The sequence below is a fragment of the Rhipicephalus microplus genome, chromosome 1 (genome assembly GCF_043290135.1).
Source record: "Rhipicephalus microplus isolate Deutch F79 chromosome 1, USDA_Rmic, whole genome shotgun sequence".
NCBI lineage: Eukaryota > Metazoa > Arthropoda > Arachnida > Ixodida > Ixodidae > Rhipicephalus > Rhipicephalus microplus.
The window spans coordinates 44,892,587-44,917,046 of NC_134700.1; the positions used below are offsets into that span (position 1 = coordinate 44,892,587).

Here is a 24,460-nt window from a genome sequence, read left to right on the forward strand (position 1 = left end):
AATCGAGGGCTTCGTAGATTTAGGACCCTTCACTACAGGAGCGCACAAAGGCATACCTTCCGACCATGGACTGGTAATCCTTTTGGTACCTTTCCAAGGTAAATGGAGCCAGATTATTGGGTGCTTCGCCACTAATGGCAATATGAAGGGGGACATTCTTGTGAAAGTGGTTGTTGAGGCAACAATCCTGGCAGAAAAAGGGGACTATTCGTCGACTTTGTTACCTGCGACGGCGCCTGTTGGAACCGGAACATGTGGAAGAGATTGGGCATTGGAGCAAGTGCGAAGTCAGTGAAGTGTAAGGTCCAACACCCAACTGATGCGTCTCGGCACCTCTTCTTCGTGTCGGACTTCCCGCATTTATTCAAGTGCCTAAGAAATTCACTGTTGAAGACGGGATTCAATACGCCAGCTGGCCATGTAAGTTTTTCCATTGTCCATATAGTGACATTTGTTGTCTATTTGTTCATGCATGAAAATATTTGCATGCACAATTTTAAGCGTTTTAACACCCTGAGTGGTTTCACTTTCTTCATTGAGAATAAGACTGTGCATCTTCTGATTAGGCTGTTACATGTAGTTTAAAAATATGAGGCAACTATATGGATATGATAGCAATTCATCACAAGTTTCTGCATTTCTACAGGTCACCATACGACATGTTAAAGAGGCCCACAAGATTGACTCCTGCAACGTCACATTGAAAGCCATGCCAGGAATCACAATGTGCCACATTCAACCAAATGGCTTCGAAAAAATGTGAGTGTCGTTTGCCTTTCAGCTCTTTGGGCTGAAGGTTATTCAAGCACTCCATTTATATAAAGAACAGCTGGAACGCATATGGGGAAGCATAACTCCGACACAGCTCTTTTTCAAGTGAGGCCGCATTTTAATCGTGGTTCAAGGTGTAATTTTTCTAGAACACTTTTGTAAAAGCCGTTACTAATGCTATTACATTTGTCACAACAATCAAATATACTTTCACTTTCAGCAAGATACACAGCGTGATATGTGCAATGACGTCCCGGTACCCAGCTGAAGCTCTTCGCCCAGGATCAAGAGAAGTCGATTTGCTGAAGGATTTCCTGGTGTACCTAAATGAATGGGAAGCTCATGCAAACAACACAGGTGCTTCCTGAGTGACTCCACAGTGACTGGACTGCGTGTGACTATAACCAGTGTACTAGAAATGCTTTCTTATTTGACAGGGAAAGTAGGATTTAAATACGTAATGACATCAAAGATCAGCCAAGACCCATTAGAAAATTTATTTGGTATTATACGTCAGTCATCCGGCAGCAACGACCACCCCACGCCAACTCAGTTTTTGCTAACCATTACTTGTCTGTCATTCTATGGTCTCGTAAAAACAGTTAGCCAGAGGAACTGTGACCAGGGCGAGCTAGCGTCATTGCTGCAGATCGATGCTGCTACTGACACACTGCCACAAGACGATTCAGTTGGCAGTGCAAGCACTGTGGATGAGCCTAGTTCTGTACCAGCACCTATTGACCACAACCAGCATATTGCTAGAAGTGATTCCAGGCTGATCTTTTATGTTGCTGGCTATATTGCGCGAAAGTGTGTCATGAAAACAAACTGCGAAGTTTGCATAACCCTACTCATGATGCCAGCTCAGGGAGAAGATTTTCAGCTCGCTCGTCTGACCACCTTTCGTGACAAAGGTGGACTGTTGTATCCATCTAGCCACCTGTACAGTTTTGTGAGCAAGCTAGAAAACATGTTTACGGAGTGCTTTTCTTGCCACAAGTTGCATTCGGACAGCATTTTGGATGTATTGGCAATCGTGAAAGAAAGGTTTTCCCAAGAAGTTGGGTGCGCACAACATGCCCCTGGCCTCTCAAAAGACGTAATCAGCTTTTATATCGTTACACGGTTACACTTTTTTGTGAAAGACATTAATTCTGATAGATCAGAGAAGCGGGAAAAGGCAAAGCATCTAAAGTTGAGCCGCTGCTCCTGAAGAAGAAATATCCAGTAAGCAACTGTTCCCAATATCTGATGAATAAATTTTCATGTACTTGTGCCCAGTACTTGGGGATAGTGGCTTCCTGTTTTTCTGATCTGTGAATTTTTAGTATTTGCATAGGAATATTCAGTGGAGAAATAGCCAAATTACAGAGCCAAGATAATGGAGATCTGCAGAAAGAATGAGTAGCTGCAAATTTTTAAATGCTGTGAAATGTATAACATTAAGAGCTCGTGGTAAACTCCTGAGTGTGTGCCAAGGTCAGCATCGGTAATAATTTCACACGCTCGTAAAAGGCGTGCGTGACGAAAGTAGGGCCCAAGAAATGCAAAGAATCCAGTTTACAATTGATAGCCGCGCAACGTAAGCTTTGAAAAGTTCGCCATCGCTGCTTATCACTCGTAAGAGAATTTAAATGCATCTCATATTTGCGCAGCATCCCTTGCATGCATCGAGTTCTGCATGCAGTTTAATCGCGCGAGTTACGCCGACAGAGTTTCAGAAAAGAATGTTTTCTGCAGCTTTATTCGCACGAGTACTGACGGTATTCGGTGCGTTTTATTTAACATCAGATAACGAGCTAACAGCATAGCTGCATACACCACGCTACAGTGTTCTAGAGGGTTACCTACGCGCACACGTAGGCTAACGGCCTACGCACCTAGCTCCACGCTAGTTTTCTTTCTTTATTTTTATTGTCTCAGCGACATCAGCATCACCGTTTACACTGCCGAAATTCGCGTGCATTTCCGTCCAGTGCATGTGATAACAGTGCACAAAAAGCATGACTTCAGTTGCGCACCAACGCCTCCGTCAGGCAGTGCCCTACATCGAAGTCGCTGGTGGCGCCACTACACATGTGACATACCCGGCGTCAAGCAGGGGACCCCAGCAAGCCCACTACCCTCTTCTAGCTCACTTTAGCCGAGATGAAGCCGGAAGTCGGCCATATTGACTAGGCAAATTCTCCTCGCTTGTTTACATTCGAATGTAAAGCAGAAGACACGACTCTCTCTCCGGCTCGGAAAGCACGTGGGCTGCGCAGCGCGTGTGTCGTGACGATCCGAAACTAATGGAACTGGGCTCATAACTCTGAGCCAGCGGGACACCTTCAGCGAAGTCGCTTCGTCCGAGTAATAACAGGGAGTAACAGCTCGCCGACAACGAAGCAACTTCGAGAGAACGCGCGCTAGATGCACTGACAACGGCGAGTGCTTTCACGTCATTAATTCAGCAACTGTACAGACAACACGATCGGTCGTGCGCCTTCTACGGTTGCATTCCGCCACGCGGCCGACGCAGCGTCCTGCCACTGTGTCCCGCGTGAAACTCACCGGCGTCAGCATTCTGCGACCGTGGTGAGTTTGAGCACGGTGCTAGTGACAGTTGAACGTGGTGATTGTTACGTTGAGATTACATGCAATGCTGGTGGAGAGTGTACCAAGCGGAACAGAAAAGCTGTTTTATTACGCACATGCAAGTTGTTACTGTACATACACAACACGAAACTACGTATGTACACATGGTCCTCACGGCGTCTTGCTGGGCTCAACAGAGTCGTCCGTTGTCACAAGCAGGAGCCCTGCTCAACTGTCAATGACGCGCAAGGCGTTCGTCGTCATTCAGCTTCGTCATGGTGCCCAACGCAATTTCGCTGAACACTAACTGCTTCATCCACGTCATCCGCCGCACGACACATGGATATGCACTTGTTCTACGCACTGTTGAAACTCCGTGATGGACAAAGGGATTTGTAAACGTTGCTAAGAGTAATGTAACAGCCAGGAGAACACTGCGTAACCAATAACGCTGCGCAGAGCACAGATATAGTCCGCCACGGCTCAGCACGAGACCTGGGGAGGCACACATTCCGCCGCCAACCGCGGCCGCTCACTGCTAGACCAGCTCCACTGCGCAACACGTAACCATAACAACGCCGCCATTGTGCCTAGTGAATATGGCCGCCATGATGTCATTTCTGCCACATTTTTTACGCCCTGCGCCGGCTGGGCATGCCTTCTCCTTACCTCTTTCCTTCCTCCGTGGTATATTAGGAGTTTCTCTTTCCTTCCTCCGTGGGAGTTTTTAGCCGCTCGGTCTTCTCGTTCCCGGATGTGACGTACGTACAACCCATGTAAACTACAATCGCACAATAAAACGACAATTTTTACGATCTTTATTTTATAGAAGTTCAGGTTTCTCCTAAGCACTCGCGTGGAAACTGTAAGTTTTTTATGAAATATACACGGTTGATTGCAATGGTTTCGAAGCATCAGGTGCTATGGTCCTACGGCGTTGTTTTGTTTACATTAGCGCGGAATGAGCAGCGTATGATAATTGACAGGACAGCATTGTCCCGATAAGAGAGAGCGCATTACGGCACCCAAATGTTCGCGATTATCATTGCGGCAGGAACTTGCGCTCTTCAAGTGGTTTGCACTTTTGAGGTGGCATTGTAGTACGCTGGAATGCAAGGTTTCGCCGTCCACTTGCCACTAGCAACGGCTTCTCTTCGAGGAACTCTTTGCCGTCGCGCATGTGCGCATGATCGACGTAAAGGGGCCGTATACTAATTAGAATATATTATTAATTACTCGTCCGCAATTACGCGCGCGTTGTTACGATGCGCGCTGTCGAAAAATAAACGTTCGCAGTTTCTTTGCTGCACGCGTCTACCTGGACTCGGGTGAAACGTGGCGATTCCGCTTGGGATCGCGCATTTGGGCTCGGCCGCGCGGATCCTGACCGACCTCCTCCTCGGACAACTATGTCGCGCGCGCGGCCGCCCTGGAGCAGCGAGCCGCTGGACGTTTTCGGACCCCATGTTCGAGTAGCGTCGTGATCACGCCGTGGAGGTTTCTTGGGACTCTTCGGCATCGGTGGTGACTGCGAGGCTGCGACGACGCCGGATGGTGAAGTGACCGCGCGGGCCTTGTCTATTATCATAATTTATAAGTTCCGCCGGGGGTTGGCAGGCCCGCGCGCCGCCGCAGTGCTTCACCGGGGCGGCCACCGGACAACGGAGCGCCGTTGCGGGCCCCCGTGGGCCCGCAATTTGCGCTGGCTGCTCATCGGCGGCTATTAGCATCCGCGGTGAGTCGATGCCGTCCGCGGGCGGCTGCACTTCTTGCAGTGGCGTGTGCCCGCGCGTGCCCACTCGCTCGCTGACAGTTATCATAATTTATCGCCGGGCGCCCGATCGCAGATGCGTGCGCGGGCTGCAGCGCTTCCTGCTGTCTGAGAAGAAAGTTTTGTCAATAGCAGTGATGGCATGCAATTAGCTCGACCACACACATAGTCTGGCGACAGGCCCAGCGTCCACTATTTGCATAATTTATCCTGTGTTTGTTTCTCTGCGCACACGTGCGACCGTGTTGCCACTGGCGCGGTGCCTTTGTCCGCGCGGCCCCGTGTGAAGACGAAAGTTGCGCGTGGTTTGTTGGCAAGCAACTTTGCCCGTACCTGCTGGTCACTTGAACACACCTGCACACACACGCGCCCATACCGCCGACCCCGATTTTGGCAGCGCAAATGCTCGGAGCAAATCAATCGCTGAAATCACACGCACGAAAACATTTGACACCTTCACTGCACTTGGCATTTTGAGGGTGCTTTCATGTGTTTTAAGGCTGCCTTGCTCTTGTGATTGCGTAGCTGTTTACCAATGATCTAGCAGGCAGCTGTCGCAGAGCACTTTTCTGCAGGTCTCAAAACTGCTCTCTGGTACAGGTGTACTCGAGAAGAAATAACCTTGTGTGACTGTACAGAGTGCGATGGTTGAGAGCAAGCATATTTACGAACCAGAACGCGCCTGATGCTCATATCACAAGGTTACTACCCTCTGACGCAGTGTTGGTACCCGTGTCTCCCACGCGGGAAATGGATGCGCATCAGGGGTGCCTTCTTGCCACTCGTTCAGTGTGTCCTGTCACGGCTGGGAAAAATAGACTTCACTTGTGAAATAAATTTTGATAATGCTGCAATATAAAATGTGCCAGTCAATGTTCGTTATATTTGTATTTAATAAACAGTATCTCTTAAAGATGTTATTTTAATTAAACTAGCTGCATTCATTGCAGCCACTGCAATGCACTACAAACTTTGGTGCCATAGAGTGTTCACGTAGCAGCAACATCGTATATGTTGACAATTGGAATTGATATGAAGGTGCAAGACAAATATAGGCAGGCAAGCTTCCCCCAGAGGAACTAGCTGAAGGATCTGCTTTGGGCTCCATTTGCTTTATGCTGCCCCCGTGGCACCGAAATTTACAAGTTTTGTTCGGTTTCATGGTTGTTCTACATTGTGTTCCTGGTTCGGTTTTGTAAGCTAAAAGAAATTTTTTATGCACATATCCAATGCAAGTATAGATTAATTATAACCTGCAAACAATTTCCTGAATGACAGTCAAGCGTTTTGATGTCCCTACCAATAAGAAAATACTCAAGAGGTTTGTTGTGACGTTATGATGGATGGCAAGAAAAACCTCTTTTGTAATTGCAATTTGAAAGCCATTGGCTGAAAACTTCGTATAATTGGAGGTGTATTATGTGGAATGCCCAGCTCTCGGTTTATAATAGCTACATATGAAAGGGGTAGCTGGTGGACATGTCAGGTCAAAATCTGCAGGGCATCAACCAAAGACTGACAATATTATCCTTAATACACTACATTGGACTCTACGTGCATGCCTTGAAGGCTCTATTCTCTCTAGGGATACTGACAATTGCCATCAGTGAATGAAAAAAATGGCCTGAGTTGCAAAGCTTCCATGTACTTATCTTGAGCACTGTTGTTGGTTTTGTTAAGCACTTACAACATTTGTGAAACACTTGTGAAATTAACTTATAATAGGGCATAAAATGTGCGTGTCAGTGATGTTTAGTTTTTACATAAAAATAATCAAATCGTATGCCAAAAATGCATGAAAAATCTGTTTTTTTTTATTCATGTAGAGCAAAGAAAAATAGTACTCTTGACTATGGTCATGAGACCTGGTTATCCCACATCCCTGGACCGTGCTTTGCTTGAAAGGAGTGGTGCAAAATGAAATATTCTGCATTTCATATGCGTGCTCGTTTTCTTGCTTCCGTTCCCATTTTTCTACAATTGTGCAGAAGCAGCTTGCCCAACAAGCCTCTCTTGTGAAACTTTATGCAATTTCATGACTCAACAGTTCATGGTGTGTGTATGACACTCTTGCGAATGCACAACATTGTTTGTCAGCATGTTGGTCAGGTCAAAACCCACAACCTGTTGGTTTCAGAGCCAATACAGTGTACCCCTCTGACAATTCCTTTACTTTCGTATTTGCATAGAAAGAGCTCTGTCCCGTCAGAGTGAATGCCTAAGGCAGTATACAAGGTTTATTGATCACCTTTCTAACTATCACATGCCCCTTAGCACAAAAAGAGTGTTCCGCCTGGGCCAGGAGTGGCGCTGGCTGACATTGCCAAATATTCTACAGAAAGAAGTGGACACCGGAGTACCCTCGGTTGGAGCATCAGAGTTCGAGTCTCATGGGTTTGGATACGACCGACGGAAAGGATGATCTTTTTGTCCACTTTAATTCTTATCATTTTAAGCAGGAGTCTTTGCACTGCAGGTAAAAAAGCACATATCCCTGTACTGTGCTGTCTGTCGGTTTCATTAGTTGTGTACAGCACAGAAAGTGGGCCTTGTGGACATTTTCACTAATTTGCATTCGAAAATGTGCAACTGCTTTAGGCTTCTGTGACATTTTCTAGTGCTCTGTAGGCTGCACTGAAGTGGTTTCAGTCAATTATGTCACTGTGCTCAACCATTTCACGCCCGTAGTGCCAATCATGAATCAGTGCCAAGTTGGGCAGTACTGTTGCTATTTTACAATCTGCTCTGTATAGTCATGTCTGGGTATGGTTTTTTTTTTTTTTTTGAATATAGGAGCGGTTACACAGCCTACTCGTATCTTCAAAATGGGCTCCGAAGCATGTGTTGCAATGCATGTTTGTCAGCACATGCATGTGCACACAATCTTGAGCAAGGGCTGTTTTTCATGTAGTTAATGGTTTTTTTAATATCTTGCCAATACCTATAGTCATTACGAAATGATCTCAACAACATTGATCTTTTGTAAACAGAAAAACCTCTACTATATGATATAGCTTTGTGTATGGCTAATTGTGGCAAATACACACCTAAAACAAGTAAGGAGAGAATTGCTTATAAAGGAAATGAATAAACTGGCAGACATCATGGATACCATGGGCTGATGATAGCAAACAAAGGTGTCTCGTGTTGTAAGGCCCATCATTTTTACGAAAAGAAAAGGAAAGAAAAATATATGAGGGTTGAAAAATCAGTTATTTTTTCTTGTTAGGTCAGTGTATAAGTGTCAACTAGTAATGATATTTGATGTACTTTTGACTAAATGCACCACATTTAGTGTCACACATTCAATAGAAAGACAGAGTGAGTAAGGGAGCAATGATAATTCATTTTAATAATAAATGCTCTATTAGAACATTTTGTGCATCTAAAGAAGAAAAAAACCTGTGCATGGCTCCACTCTTTGTTACCAACTTCAATTTGTAAATAAGTAATTGCACACATTGCACTGAGCCATTGATAAATGCCTTGAAATTGAACTTAGGGTGTCTTGGAACTGTAGTGAGTTGTAAGTCTGTACAAGTTGCCTGTTGTTAATAAAAGAATATATATGTGTGTTCGACATAGCCGCTGGTACAAAAATCAACAGGGGCAGATCATTTCTGGTGGGAGCCGAGAGTGACAAAGCTTTTTGTAAACCAGTGGGATATTGCAACACTTTTCTGGCTATACTAAAGGCTACTTGGCAATGTTATCATACCATTCACTTCACACAATCGTTTGTTAGCAGCGACTCGCAAAACTTCGCATGTATCATCTGGGGGAACAAAATTTCCACAATGAAGTGAAAGCATACGGAAGGCAGAAAGAGTGTCACACAGCAGGAATGCCTGTGTTGTATGAGCTGCAATCATTTCTGTGCTGTAAATTTATTACAAGCTAGGTCACCTATGCATTCCAGTTTTCTCGTTAGCCTTGACCGGGGCACAGAGAGCCACTCAATTTGCTTCTCGTCTGCCTCATAGATACAGCTTGTGATGTGCCATTGTGACTTCATTTAGTAGCATTAGTGAATATATCTAATTCTGTATAATTTCGTGCTGGAACACTACTCAATTGTCATGAAGGCACATCAGCTGAAGTGTTTGGCCTACGTGTTGTCAGTTGCAACTGCCATACATGTATGTGCCTCTGATAATTGTCAATGTCTATGAATGTGCAGTGGGCATGCAGCCAGTGCCTCGCCAGCTGGTGGCATTAGCGAGCCACCAAGAGGTGACCAAGAGGCACAACGATCCTCTCCAGTCTCAGCAGGGTAGGTGTGTTTTGATGCTGCCCTCATACTGCTCATTGTGATTAAGCTACAGGTTGTCAGATTGTGTTCTAGTTTAAGGTTTGGCGAGGAACCATTCAACCAGCATTTAGAAAAACCACTGTAGTGAATAATGTGTCTGCCGATGCCGAACAATCTCTTGGAGCTTATTCAACAGAGGCACACTCAACACGGAGGGACACTGAATACAGCCAGTTATTGCTGCGCGAGTCCTTACTTGAGCTGCAATCTTCCTGGCTAGCTCACATGGTAAAGTGTCTACCTCAAAAAGTTCTTGTTTGTCCCAGTCTCAAAGCCCATACCAAGGCATATTTTCTCAAACTGCAAAGCAATAAACTTCGAAACTGCTAATGACAGACCTGTGTGGGTTTCATTTATCGCTTTGTGCTACAGATGGCACCATGCAGGCTTTCAGGAAGTTTATTTATTTATGTGTGGTTTTGAGCCTGTCATGAGTTTGCCTGAAGACAACGAAGTAGAAAGAGAAACATGTGGAAAAGGTACGATGGTGGAGTCAATGGCCCGACGCATGTGTCACGAGCTGTAAACGAAGGTGGAAGCTTGATGAGCCGTCATTGCTTGCGGGGCTACGGGAGAAGAAGGTTGCATTGGCAGCTACATTCCTTCAGTGGGAAGCAGTGGGTTTTCGGTTCAGGAGGCCGTGATGCTGCCACTTCGTGGTGTGGCTTTTGACCTTGATGACACTCGGGCTAGTCTTGAAAGTGCTGCAGCATCTTTTGGCTGTCCTGGATGCACCACCAGCAGCCCCCTTTGGAACGTCGGCCAGAAGTCATCCCCAGAACGCCACGTCATCACTTCAAGTGGAGGCCGGGATTGTACTAGGCCTAATCGATGAGGACGCACTGCCGCATCGACGATGGCAACCAGGAGAAGGCTTACAGCAGCGTGGTTGGCCATTACACACAAAAGTGGATATTAAAAAGAACTGTTGGCTACATCGACCAACAAACAGAAGGTTGGACTTACGGCAATGGACAGAACCAAGTAACACTGTCTCATTCAGACTACAATTCCGCTGCGAAGCCTAAGTGGTCAGGCTGATGCTACTAACCGTGGCTACATGTACGAACTGATATCTTTATTGCCAGTTTCCTTTTGGAAAGTTGTTAGTAGTGTTCTAGGTTTTTGCCCTGTTTGTTTTATGGAGTGTTAAGTTTCTTCTTGAGTTTTTTTTATTTTTGATTGTTATTAAGCCATGTTTCCTATGGTGCCCAGCGTCTTTTCAATTAATTGCCAAAAGCACTTTCTCCCTGAAATCTGTGACAGAAGCACGCTTCTCTTTTTGCTGTTTTCTTGTTGCTGTGATGAAAAGAAACGTGAGAAACAATGTAACAATCACAGTACACTCATAGTAGTAGAACTCGTTTATCTAAACTTGCATGATCATCTTCCTTGCACATGAAATACAAGAAAAGAGAAGGCAGATATACCATATTTACTTGCATAATAAACGCACCCCCAATGTTAGTCGCCAAAATTTAGATTTTTTGTTTCCTACGCGTAATAAACGCACCCCCTACATTCATCTGCTGTAGTCCTGCTGACTGACACCTGGCGCCTTCTTACCCATTGGATTTATTCCATTTTTATTATTATGCCGACCCCCCTCAGCCACCTCGGCTTGCTCCCTCCCCCACTTCACCCATTGCTACGTGCCGTATTGTTTTGCTTTTTGTTTGGTGCTACACGTCCCCAGTCTTTTTTATCTATTCACCACAGAGGTGTTCACGATTGGTGCGAGTGTAGAGACGTTGCAGCTGATAAGCTCATAGTGAGCAAAGGTCACGAAACTGCCCGCGCCAACCAACGGTCACTTCCTGCAAGTACGAAACTTTAAGGCCCAACGACGTGCGTGCGATTTTCGAGCGATGACTACAGGACTTGCTGTCATGAAGGGTCATTTGTCACTATCGTGTCGCAGGTTTCTGGACTACCATAAAAAATTACTTGTGGCCCAGAAAAGATTGTGACCATTTTCGCAACATAGTAGTACTCCCGATTCTTGCTTCGCTTGTTTTCCGCGTGTACAAGAACTTTGCTTGTGAAAGCGAGGCGGTGGCCGTACTTTGTCGTTAATCTTGTTATTGACAATTTGTTTTGATGCTTCGTGGGTCGCTTGCTGCAATGTTGGTTGCTTGCTACAATGTGAACGGCAGCGTCGCGATCGTCGTGCACAGTTGCCGCAAAGTTGGCAAAGTGCATCGTAGTGCACGCTTCGGGGCGCCCCTCGAGGTCACAGCAGATACCGCTGTTGCGGTTAAGTGATTGGGAGTACAGATAGCCGCAAAACACTTTTATGGCATGCGGGGGCGATGCGGGGGCAATGCGGGGACAGCTTAAATAAGATTGCGCCATCAACCACCGAAGATGAGTAAAGTACAACAATGAATCCGTTTTCAAACATTGTACGCGTGTGTCAATTGCGAAAGACTAAGCGACCCAACTTATCTTTTGCATTACTGCATTTTTCGCTCATCCTGAAAAAGTTTTCATAAAACTTGCCCCGCATAAGAAACGCACCCCAACTTTGCTCCGATTTTTTTTAGAAAAAAAGTGCGTTCATTACGCGAGTAAATGCGGCATATCATACTTGAGCAGTGATGTACAGTGTTGCAGCAATGCCCACACAAAAGACAGAGCACAAGCCAAATACAGATACAGATAGTGCCAAGGAATGCAAATAACAGTAAAACCTCGTTAAATCAAAGTCGCTAGAACTGTGAGAAATCATCAAGATAAGTGGGTTTTCGAATCAACCGAACAAACAAAAGATGGGATGCAAGAAACTTGGAATTATTCAAAGTAATCAGGGCTGATCGTTTGGTGTGCTGGCTAGTTTGGGGCTCCAAGGGTCATGTTTTCGAGCAATACCTGGTGCTAGTTTTGTCACAAACATGGTAATGATGGGCCTCGCTGCTGCCACTGCCAGAAAAAAACAAAAACAAAAAACATTGTGATTTGCGCATTTGCAAAAACAAAGCATCTTCGCTGCAGCTCAGTAGTGACACACGAGGGGCAGCATGTCACCTGCTTCTGGCTGTGTCAGCACGTCATCATGTGACCATTCACCGATCCATTCGGGTAATATAAATAATTTTATTATAGTAAATGTGATAAAGTTCGCTATGTGTCTTCGCTGGCAAACATGATCATGGAAGCTTTTGAAGTAAGTTTTCATAGTAAGCGTTGCAGACAAGAATTCTGCCACCAGTGCAAGTGCTCAAATTGCTGGAGGAACCAGCAATCGGAGGTTCCTATACATCACAAATTCCAACAAACTATTCATTAATAATTTCTTTATATTACCAGAAGGAATAGGTTAATCATGACGTCCTGAAATTGTATAAAGAATGTGATATGCTGCTCATGCATCACTGCTGTGTTGCAGTGAAACATTTCTGGATTTTCACAGGCGCTCATTTTGGCTTACCACAAGACAATTTTTTTTCTTTTCTTGCGCTGGAAGTCGTGAGACTAGGGTGCTTCAGTGACCACTCATTAGTTTCGCTACATCGCATTGCTTTGTGACTGTTACTGGCTGTCATTTCCACGGATTTGCGGTGATGCCGGGATCAGGAATCAGCACATGGCTCCCAAAGTTTTCGAGTTAACCGGACTGGGGCTGACCACGGCTTCAAATTTCCACTCATACACTTGCAGTATACAGGACTGCATAACTATTTTGAATCAAGAAGGATTTCAAAATAACTGACTTGAAATAAGGACGTTCTATTGTATATGAAAGCAGGTGCTGGTTATTCATGTCACTAAAGAGGTGGCTGTGATTTCAGAAAGGTTAAAGTGGCTGATTTTTTTTTTTTTTAGCCAGGACACCAGATGGGAGGGTACATATTTTTAATTTTTATTTTTTAACGTCAACATGTTCCTTGCTGAGAACCAGTACAAATTGGCTTACATTTCTCCTTGACAAAAATGATGTCAGTAGAAGAGGCAGTAAGGGAAAGATGGAAGCTTGCAAAGAAGAAATTCCTAAACAGGAGTTATTTTGTCAAGTGGACTTGTCTTCTTCAAGGCTTTAGCTGATTTCCTTAGCGCTAGCGTGTATGCTTTGCGCCCGCTTCTCCATCTGAGCAAACTGTGCATGCGGGGATGTGGGAGGGGAAAAGGCTACTATGATGCAATATGAGTAAAAGGGAAGAGCTTCCTGTGAATAAAAAGATAGAAAATAAAAAAAGCAGGAAGTTTGGGGGGTGGGCATTTAGATGGTTTGCTGAATAATGGTTGTCAGAGGAAGCACCACTTCACAATGTTAGGTTAAGTTCCTAGAAGCAAGGCTTAACCCTCATTGGTTTTCATTGTGTATGTACCTTGTCGAATGGATTCAAGAATGTTTATACCTGTTGCTAGAGGGTATTGAACTTGTGAATAAGACATGACTGGATATTTTCGGTTTCTTGGGGATTTGAAGTTTGACTCAAGTATGCAAAGTTCGAGATGGTCAGAGTGATGACCTGCTACATCAAAATGCTGTGCCCCTGCTCTCATTAATTTCCTTGCCGTGACAATATGACCATTCCATTATGTGCACAACATTTGCCCCCACAGGGGCGTCTGCACAAGTATGTGTATGGCGCATAGCGACACAAGTCCGAGCTAACGGGGGGGCGTGCATGGCTGAGCCATGTCTAGAGAAAAGGGTATCCTGGGGTTTGAGTTGAAGCCGGGTGATCGGACCTTTAAGGCCCCCCAATAGAGGCAACACACTCCTTTGGCCCCAGCTTCACAAAGACGGCACCCCTGGGTTGACCTGCCCGGGGGAAATCGGCTGTTGTCTTTTCCTGTCCTCCTCTCGTATCTTTGTGTTTCTCTCATACGTTTATGGAAATCTGTCCTGTCCTCTTTTCCTCTTCCTTCTAAATTTTCTAGCGGCGGGGGTTAACCCTGTGCAAATAGCCTACCTTAGTCTAGGGGCATTGGGTTATGGTAGCATTGTACGGCTGACGCCTGCAAGCTTTCAGCATCCACAAACTTCTAGCGTCCTCTTCTTGGGCTCCATGGTGGGTGGCCGCCAACGCTTCGGAACAAAATTCAACTGGCATGCATAGAGCATATCCCCTGCTAAGTGGTTGTACCATCGCCTTAAAGCGGGTAGGCACCGAAGACTTCAATTCTTTCATCTGGCCACATGAAGACTTCCCCCACTTCCTTGTCATACACACTAAGAAAACTGATAAGCAAGCTGGAACTGTATTGCCCTCTGTAGTAACCAGGTGTCTTACAGAAATTCTTGGGGCCGAGTACAAAGTTACCGAAATGGCCAGTGGAGATCTCATTCTTGAAGTCCGGGAGAAAGAACAGGTTGAAAAGCTAGACTAAGGCATAACTTATGGTGACATACCGATCAGTGTAACACCGCACAGATCAGTGAACTCCGCTCGCGGAATTGTATCAGATGCATATGTGTTTTAGCTGTCTGAAACTGAACTACAACTGGAGACAACAACTACAAAATCAGGAGAGACAATAAGGAAACGCCAACCAAAGACCTACCCCGTATTTACTCGCGTAATTCTCACACTCGCATAATTCTCGCACCCCCCACATCGCCCAACAGAAATATGATTTCTTTTTTTCCTCGAGTAATTATCGCACCCCCAAAAACTGCCGCAATAATGTCGTCTGCTCGTTCAAACCACTGATGATGATAGCACACACCATCTGGCACCATCTCTTATGCATCAAGCGTTCTAATATTGCACGGAGATTCAATTCAATCTAAGCCAAGCCAAAGTGGCAAGTGCGCGTTGCGGCGTGTTTTGTATGTTGTGTCGGTAATCTTGTCACGTTATAAGGCGATACCGAAGCTACATGGCTAATTTCAAGCTGAATGTGATAGATTGTGCACTAAACAACGGCAACAGGGCCTCCGGTTGGCCCTTCAAAGTCTACGAGTTTTGTGTTCGCTACTGGTGACGGCAGCTGAAAGCCACCAAGACGCGTTGGGATTTCGGTGTGCCTAAAACTGGGATTGATGGTAAACATTATTTCTTCTGAAGGAAACCATTCGCCATTGGTGCCGAAAGGACGACGTGGCTCAGCCGAGCGCGTCAAGAAAGATATAAAGTTGATAACAGGACCAGGAGACTGTCCTGGCACCACAAAAAAGCCGCAACATTATACCTGAACACAGAACACTTTTCCCTCTGATATGGCAACACAAATTGTCCAACCGAATGCCCGAGGCATTCTGAGAAACCTAGATGATATTTGGAAAATATTGCAGCATATCAATCTGAGGCTGTTCTTTGTTCAGAAGCTCATCTCAAGCCATCACACAAAAATTTTTTAGTGTGGTACATCATATTTCGCAATGACCGCCACAATGACCTCAAAGCATCAGGAGGTGTGGCCATAATAGTAGAGCAGTTTGTTGCTTGTCAACACTTGCACCTTCGTGCCTTGCTAGAAGCAGTAGCCCTGCCCCGCCGCGGTGGTCTAGTGGCTAAGGTACTCGGCTGCTGACCTGCAGGTCGCGGGTTCGAATCCTGGCTGCGGCGGCTGCATTTCCGATGGAGGCAGAAATGTTGTAGGCCCGTGTGCTCAGATTTGGATGCACGTTAAAGAACCCCAGGTGGTCGAAATTTCCGGAGCCCTCCACTACGGCGTCTCTCATAATCATATGGTGGTTTTGGGAATGTTAAACCCCACATATCAATCAATCAGAAGGAGTAGCCGTTAAGGCCATCCTGTTTGACCAGCTTATCACTGTCTTTTGTACATTCCACCTGAATATCGTTTGCAGTTAAGGGAATTAGGGGAACTTGTGGACCTACTGCCTGAGTCCTACATTTTAACTGGCGACTTCGATGCCCATAACATGCTATGGGGCAACATGTGTTGTGGTGCAAGGAGTCGTACGATTGAAAAATTAATTATGTGTTCCAATGCAGTTCTACTAAACAACAAAGAGCCCACTTTTTTTAGCACCGCACCTACCCTATTTGCTCACATAATGAACGCACTTTTTTTCTAAAAAGATCAGGGCAAAGTAGGGTGTGTGTTTACTATGCTGGTTAAACTTTATGAAAACTTTCTCGAGATGTGCAAAAATGCAATAATGCAAAAAAAAGAAATTAAGTTGCTTGGCCTTTCACAATCGACATATGCGTACAGTGTTTGGGAACAGTTTTTTTTTTTTTGCACTTTACTCATCTTCGGTGGTTGATGGCACTATCTTCACCAACCTGTCCCTGCGCTGCACGCGCATGCCATAAAAGCGTTTCGCAGCTATCTTTTCTCACAACCGTTTAAATGCATGCACCAGAACGATATGGCACCAATTAAGACAAGACGCTGACGATCGGGTGCACTTGGTGGTCGACAATGTTGGCATGGTCTGGTCACTCTGGGCCAGCGACGCCAATGATAGTGTAACGAAACCAGTGATCAAAAACTGAGGAGAAACTGGTCAACCGTCCTGTCTTTGAAAGATCACTGGCAGTATGAAAACACGAGCTTTGTCTGCGATTGAGGTGTGCTCAGATTAGCGGGGAACAAAGGATGAAAAGGTGCATAACAAAAAATGGTCGGGTTGGGGAGAGTGGCCACTAGAGAGCTGCAGAGGCAGGTTTGGCATTTAACAATAAGTATCTGTGGGCACCTCACTGATGGCTTATCAGCGGTGGTAAGGTAAAATGTGGTTTCCTGGGAAGTCGTCGGAGCACCGACTCTGCTTGCTTTAACCGATTGGCAGCGCTCAGAGACGTTCGTTGTAAGTGAGATTTAGTGCCACTAAAAAAATTGGCAGATACCATGTACCGTGGGAATCGAGGATATGTGAAGCACGAACGAGAAAGGTTGATATGTCACTTTAAAATCAGCACAATGTTATGAGGTGGAGGTAAATGACGCTGTTCATCACTTCCGTGTCATAATTATCATGTTTGGGTGTGTCGCTTACCTTCGTCATCTAGTGACGTCACGTGATACCAAATTTAGTACATGTGGAGCTAGCGAAATGGCCGCGAGCGCGCTATGAGCGTGGTGTGTTGTCATGTTCTTACATCACATGCGTTTCAGGGATATCATGTTTGCAGCAGTCATACATTTCGTCATCCATTGATGTGACGTAATACCAAATTTAGTATATGTCGAGCTAGCAAAACGGCTGCGAGCGCATTATGAAGGGCCCACCCAATATGCTCCAATGTAGCATTGTCGCACACGCACGCTGGGCACAGCGACGCTAGGTTAGCAAAACGCGAGCACTCTATAGTCTGACGCCAGGCGCGAACGGCACGACCAGCGTCCGTCGGCGTTGCCCGATGCCAACCGGTGCGAAATGCGACATGCTAGATTTCGCGCCGATGCGTTACCCAGACAACACTGCGTCTCCCTCTTTTCGTGACAGAGGGACGCTGGATGCGCTGAAACGCGCATGCGTCAAAGCGATGCAGTGCTGCGCGCACCTGTGAGTATATGTCAGGAGCGGCGCCTGGCTTGGAAACGACGGCACGACGCAATGAAATGAACGCTGGCGAGCACACGCACCGCGTCACGTCAAAATGTATAGGCGCCTTGACTGTGGCATGTAGTCATGTTCTTATGTGACACGCATCTCATGATTATCATGTTTACACACATACCTTCATGATACATTTACGTCACATAATACCAAATTTGGCATATGTGAAGCTAGCGAAATGGCCGTGAGCGTATCACAAGTGAGGCTTGTAGTTTTGTTGTTACATGACACACATGTCGTGATTATCATGTTTGGATTCGTCATTTACCTATGTCGTCTGTTCGCGTCGCGCAATACCGAGTTTCGTACATTTGAAGCTAGCAAAACGGCCGCGAGCGCATTATGAGCTAGCATGTAGTCATGTTGTTACATGACATGCATCTCATGATTATCATGTTTGCACCGGTCACATACCTTCGTCATTCATTCACGAACTGTAATACCAAATTTGGTATATGCGACGCTAGCGAAATGGCCGCGAGCACATCATCAGCGTGGCATGTAGTCATGTTGTTACATGACACGCATGTCATAATTTTCATGTTAGTGTCTGTCGCTTGTGGTCGCCATGCAATAATGTCGTACCATACCAGTTTTGCAACATGTTATGTGAACGAAACCACCGTAAAAGCTGCAGGACCATGAAATATAAATCATGACATTCATGACACACATGTCATGATTTTCATGTTATGACTGGTCAAATATGTTTTTCATACAGTCATATTATGCCATACCAAGTTTGGTATCGATATCATTATCGAAACGGCCAAGAGAGCTAAAAGTCGTAGGCGGCTAGGCAGGCAGGCAGGCAGGGCAGGGCAGGGCAGGGCAGGGCAAGGGCAAGGGCAAGGGCAAGGGCAAGGGCAGGGCAGGGCAGGCGCTAATATCATTTGTTTTAATCAACAGTTTATTTTAAGTGGGGCCATTATACGTGGGCTTGAGTGCTATATTCTTGAGTTAGGTCTAAGACCAATTTTTGACTGTAGGTGTTGTTGCTGAGTTGTCTGATAGCTTTTTTATGTTTTTTTATAGGTGCGCTGTTGTGTGGCAGACACTGATGCAACAGACAGGTGTGTGTAAAAGACACCTATATGCGTACATTGCAACAGAGGTTCATTAGAAAATAGAAATGTGGTACTCTGCTTACAAGAGACACTTGTATAGAAGACGAGAATTGCTCCTTGATTCAAGATTCGTATAATCATGTTCAGCCGTATTTTAAACGCTGTAGCAGAACATCATACAGACATGTAGTATGATTATATCGCTCAACAGTAGCCATTTGCTTTATCTTCCTTCTTTTTTCTTTCTTGTTTCCTGCAGCCAATGGAGTTCATTTTCTCAAGACATCGATGGGAACAACGCTCATGGGATCAGCAGGACAGCCATCTATTTTTAGTGTTGCTGCTGGCATCGCTCCTTCAGCTGCAAGCATGGTTAGTAAGCTAAACAATGCATACTCCGCTTTACACGTCAGGTGTAGGGCTGTAAGAGCTATGCAAGAAGTTAATCCGTAAAAGCCGTGCATCTCACGCGGGGATGTCATTACCCTAAATGTGGCATCCTTGACTGGCGCTGTTTGTATGCTTCCTGAGCTTATGGCGAAGTCCACAGCATGAATATAGATAAGGTGACTCCAAGTTATCCAGAACAATACAATTGATAACCATATGATTATACTGTTGTGCACATTTTTACTAGACAGCAGGGACAAGAAAGGCACCACACTTGCTACGAGTGTCAGTGGTAGAAAAAAAATAGAGGAGGATCTTAATTTCAAGTCTGGTGATGCCATGCTGCCAATTTCCCCACAGGGTGGGTGCCCTTCTAAACAACTATGAACTTCGTTTTTCTGAGCACCAGGCCAGAAGTGCGCTTGTACGTATTTAACCAGTAGGTGCCTGGCGGCAGCAATTCCTCGTTTCCCACAGTTAGGCGGATGCTTAACTATTTCAGCAAGGCTATGGTGGAAGTTCTACATGCTAGAACCTTATCTAGTGAGGCAAGTCTAGCTGTACTATTCGGGAAGATAGAGGGTGTTAAATGGGATGTAATAGGGCTCAGTGAGGTTAGGAGGGCAGATGAGGCCTATACAGTGCTACAGAATGGGCACGTCCTTTGCTACCGTGGCTTAACCCACAGAAGAGAGCTCCCTGCGGTGTGCGGTTTTTTATCCACAAAAATATAGCCGGTAACATAGAGAAACACTATAGCAGTAATAAAAGGGTGGTAGCTATTATAATTAAACTAAATAAAAGATACAAAATGAAGGTGTTATTTGCTGGTCGAGCACTGCACTTTGGCGCAAGTGAGGTAGACACAGGCTGACAAGCTGGTAAGAATAGGCTTTTTTTTTTCCGTTTAAGTTCCAATATAAAGACAAGTTTAAGAAAAAGAGAATTGGAAACAAGGTAAGGGAAACATAAGATAGGAGCGTTGGCTTCAGTTGAACCAAAAGGTGATAAGCGTGACACTTCAATTACAACATTTCTCCACCATTAATAATGGAGACGCTGCACAGGTTTTCGCTGTCGTACTGAGCGTTGGAGCTCCGTGGTCACTGTAGACTCAAACAGTCTTTGCCTGGTCTTGGGATGATGACGGCAACTGGTGTGGTGAATCACGGAGTTCCATCTTTACGTTCGACCCGAATCCAGGAGTTTCTTGCGTAGTTTTCATGATAGGCATTCTTTCACCTTCCTTGTCACCGTAGGGTTCAGTGGAGTCAGTTTTTGTGTGAACGTGATCTATGTGTCTTCGAAAAAGGCCCTCTGGCATCTCTACAGTCACCATCCTCGCTCTCTCGCCTGACTTCACCGTACCAGTCTTCCACTTTTCACCCTTGCCAATGTTGCAGATGTAAACATTCGTGTCTAATGCCATGGTCCATTCATCCAATCCATGCGATCTTCCTGCAACCAAGGGCAGAAACACACGTCCAGATGAGACCTAATTTAATAACCCAGGAGAAGTTCCGAGGGTGACTTTCCTGATGCCAAGGATGTTCTCCGTAATTGAAGAGTAGTCGGCAAAGACGATCTTCTTGTCGGCCTGCATGGTTAATCTTCGTCAGTCCCTCTTTTACAGTTCGAACGGCTCCCTCGGTGAGGCCATTTGACCGTGGGTAAAACGCACCGGGAGCAAGTGAGTTATGTTGTTTTCCTTCATGAAATCGGCAAACTATTGACTATTGAACTGCGTTCCATTGTCTGAAACCAGGGTGCGAGGAATGCGGAACCTGATTAACATGCTGCGTAGGCAAGTGATAGTTGAAGATGTGGTCGCCTGCTTCAATGGTACAGCCTCGATCCACTTGCTCTGCGAATCTACAAGAACAAGGATCATGTTTCCACTTATTGGCCTCGAGAAATCTACATGTACTCTCGACCAGTTTTCCTGGCATGTCGGCCAGCTGATTGGTGGGGCAGATGCCGGCATTGGCCGATTCTGAATGCAGCTTGTACAGATAGCTGACATTTGTTCGATGTCGTGGTCCATGCCAGGCCACCAGAAAGCTGACCGAGCGATTGCCTTCATCGCCGATGATCCTTAATGCGTTTTGTGCAACATGTGCAACATTCTGTGTTGCACGTTGTCAGGTATGACAACCCTACGGCGCCAATAGAGCAAATGATATGCTAGCGAAAGCTCTAGTCGCGGTCGAAAAAAGGATGCAACCTTCGTTCTAGTGCTTTGGCGCTTGTAGGCCATCCACTCCTTGGGTACTGCACAACTTTGGCAAGCACGGGGTCACTGGGGGTTAGTGCCTGCAGTACTTCTGTGGGGACCGCGCCCTCCTGAAAGCATGCAAGGGCTAAAACATAGTTAGGTGTCTCGCAGTCCGTGGATGGCTTTGAAGTCTGTCGTGGTAATCCACTGAGAGCGTCCGCTATCAAAAGCTGCTTGCCTGGGGAATACTGCAGCTTCTAGCGAACTCCTCCTGAATACAGCACCCAACGCTGTATATGAGCAGCAGCCAGCTGTAAGGTTGGCCGATCTGGTCTCAGCAGGACCAGGAGCAGCTGGTGGTCTGTGACAAGGGTGAACTCTTTGCCTAGAAGATAATCACAAAACTTCATTACTCCAAAGACCAGAGCACACGTCTCTCGTTCAGGCTGTGAATAATTTTGCTCTGCTTTCGACATTGTCCTGGAACGGAACCTGATGCACTCGTTCTTGTTCCCTTTCGTGTAAAAAAGCACCGATGCCTCTTTGTGATGCGTCACACTCTAGTTTCAGCGGCTGTGATGGGTCAAAGTGCACTAACACCCCTGCTTGCAGCAAACACCGTTTTGCTTTGTCGAACGCAGTTCGTTCTTCATCTGCCCAGTGCCAATGGCTGTTTTATTCCAGCAGGCGATACAATGGAACGTGCACAGACGATATGTTCGGCAAAAATTTTGAGTAGAAACTAATCATGCCAAGAAACGAACTCAGCTCTGCTACTTTTTTCGGGCTGGGAGCTTCTGCGATATCTTCGACGTTTTTTTAAATCGGATGCAGCTCATGCCGATCGATTTGATGGCTAAGATAGGTAACAGCCTCTAGCCGAAATTTGCACCTGTCAAGGCAAAGTTTCACACCAATTTCGCGGAAAGGCTGCAGAACGGTTTTTAGCCGTTCTTTCCTGCTTTTTCGGACACGAAGACAATGTCCGGATAAGCTTGGGCGCCTGATAAGCCTTGCAAAACTGTTTCCATCCTACGTTGGAAAATAGCTGGCACAGAGGCAATGCCGAAAGGTAATCTATTATAATAGAAAAGACCTTTAGGTGTATTGATCACGCAAAGCTGGCGTGATTCATCAAGTGGGACTTGGTTTTATGCATCCTGTAAATCCTGCGTACTGAAATGCTTGCCACCGTTCAAGGACACGAACGTGTCATTGATTTATGGTAATGCATACTGTTCCAGCTCACAGGCCGCATTTAAGGTGACCTTAATGTCGCCACAAATCCTTATGGTGCCGTCCGGGCATAGCCCATTCAGAATGCAGCACCGGTGACAAAATGCCCAGTGCCACCAGTCTATCAGGCTCTTCAGATACCTTGTCGTGTAGCGCGAAAAGAATAGGTTGGGCCTTACTGAACTTGGGCATGGCTCCCTCTTTCAGTTGCAGGTGCGCCGCTGGTTCTTTCATGAGGCCTAGTCCTGAGCTGAAGACGTCTGGAAACTCGTATATCACATCGGCAAAAACCTGCGTGGTGGTAGGCTGCGCCGATGGTGGCTCAGCTGAAAAGCTGAGAAACGGGGAGCCTGCATTAGTCAGAAGGTAAATTAGGTCTCGGCCACATAAACTTGGACCGGGGCATTCTAGGACCACCAAAGGACATTCTATCGTTGCACCGTCGTACGATACCGGAAACAATAGCTCTGCCACAACTGGCAATTTTCCCAAATAGCATGACAGCTTTGTTCCTGATGGCTTTAACACAAGCCAAGCGTTTTTGTGTTGGTCAAAAAGCTGACGAGATACGATGCAAACTGGCGAAACAGTGTCAATAAACATTGATACGTCAACACCTCCCCACTAGAAGTTCTGTCGTATTGCGGCTTCCTGTCGTTGCGATCGTAGCGTCCAGATGTACGAACTTTCGTCTACGCCTTTATCTGTCTCCTCTTCATTAACAGTCATAACTCTGCCCCATAATCCCGAGGCTGCTTGTCGAGCTTGAGACCTTGCGATTTCCTCATTCTGGCATTTATGAGCTAGGTGACTGCGTCCACCGCAGCGATAACAACACGCGCCATTTCAACGGCAGGCATTACTGTTGTGCCTGGCACGGCTGCAATGCTCGCATTCGGCGCATGCCTCTTTGTTCGTGGGTCACTGCGCTTTGATTTTTAGCGCCAGTGATGATTCTCGAGCTATTTTATGGGCGTCACTATCTGTAGCTTCTGCGGAGAGTGCCATTGTTTCAGCGACCTCTAAAGTCAGATTTTCTTTTGTCAGCATCTGTTTTTGCACTGCACTCGATCTGATGCCGCACACTATTCTATTCCGTAGCATACGGTCGAGCATGGTACTAAAATCACAGTAGTCCGCAATCCGACGAATCTCAGTAATGAATTCTCGAACGGACTCACCATCCACCTGGCAGCAGTTGAAAAAGCGGAAACTTTCTGTTATCTCATGGCGCTTGGGATCAAACTGCTCGTCCAGGGCTTTCACGACTTCGTCGTACTTCAAAGCATTAGGCTTCTTGGGCGCTACTTAAGAGGCACTATCTTCTGCAGCTTTGCCCTTGTGGCAGCATGGCCCTGCGCCTTGAGGGGAGGGAGGGGTCTCCCATGCGCCCGTTCCACGCTTCCCCGTTCTTTCCCATTCCTGCCACGTAACCCTTCTCCTTTCAACAACGTGCGAAGAGAGAGGAAAAAAAAAAAAGCTGCCGTGGAGTGTTGCTTTTCTCTGAAATGCCGATCTGCTTCTCTCCGCTTGGAGACGCTCCTCCTTTCTCGTCATGTGCTGGCCATGCTGCGGCTGTGTAGCGGAGAGACTAGGCAGTCGTTGTCGTCGTCTTTAGAAAGTGTCGGCGCTGGAC

The 24,460-nt window shown here is 46.0% G+C and overlaps 1 protein-coding gene and 1 long non-coding RNA gene across 3 annotated transcripts in view; one reads left to right on the forward strand and one right to left on the reverse strand.

The window, feature by feature from the left end:
- Window positions 1-283: 283 nt before the first annotated feature.
- Window positions 284-24,460, forward strand: part of LOC119177742 (uncharacterized) — a 285,269-nt gene continuing 261,092 nt past the window's right edge. The window contains exons 1-4 of one of the 2 annotated variants that reach the window (XM_075865074.1): window positions 284-420; window positions 647-759; window positions 9,300-9,392; window positions 19,243-19,355. In XM_075865074.1, the coding sequence (XP_075721189.1) occupies window positions 744-759; window positions 9,300-9,392; window positions 19,243-19,355 (222 nt within the window). In that variant the 5' untranslated portion in view covers window positions 284-420; window positions 647-743. Of the gene's footprint in view, window positions 421-448; window positions 760-991; window positions 5,084-9,299; window positions 9,393-19,242; window positions 19,356-24,460 lie in introns of those variants that run through there. The other variant, XM_037428915.2, reaches the window with a different exon arrangement.
- Window positions 9,407-24,460, reverse strand: part of LOC119177745 (uncharacterized) — a 145,493-nt gene continuing 130,439 nt past the window's right edge. Inside the window, exon 3 of the long non-coding RNA XR_005110616.2 lies at window positions 9,407-10,730. This is a non-coding gene — a long non-coding RNA (uncharacterized LOC119177745). The remainder of the gene's footprint in view (window positions 10,731-24,460) is intronic.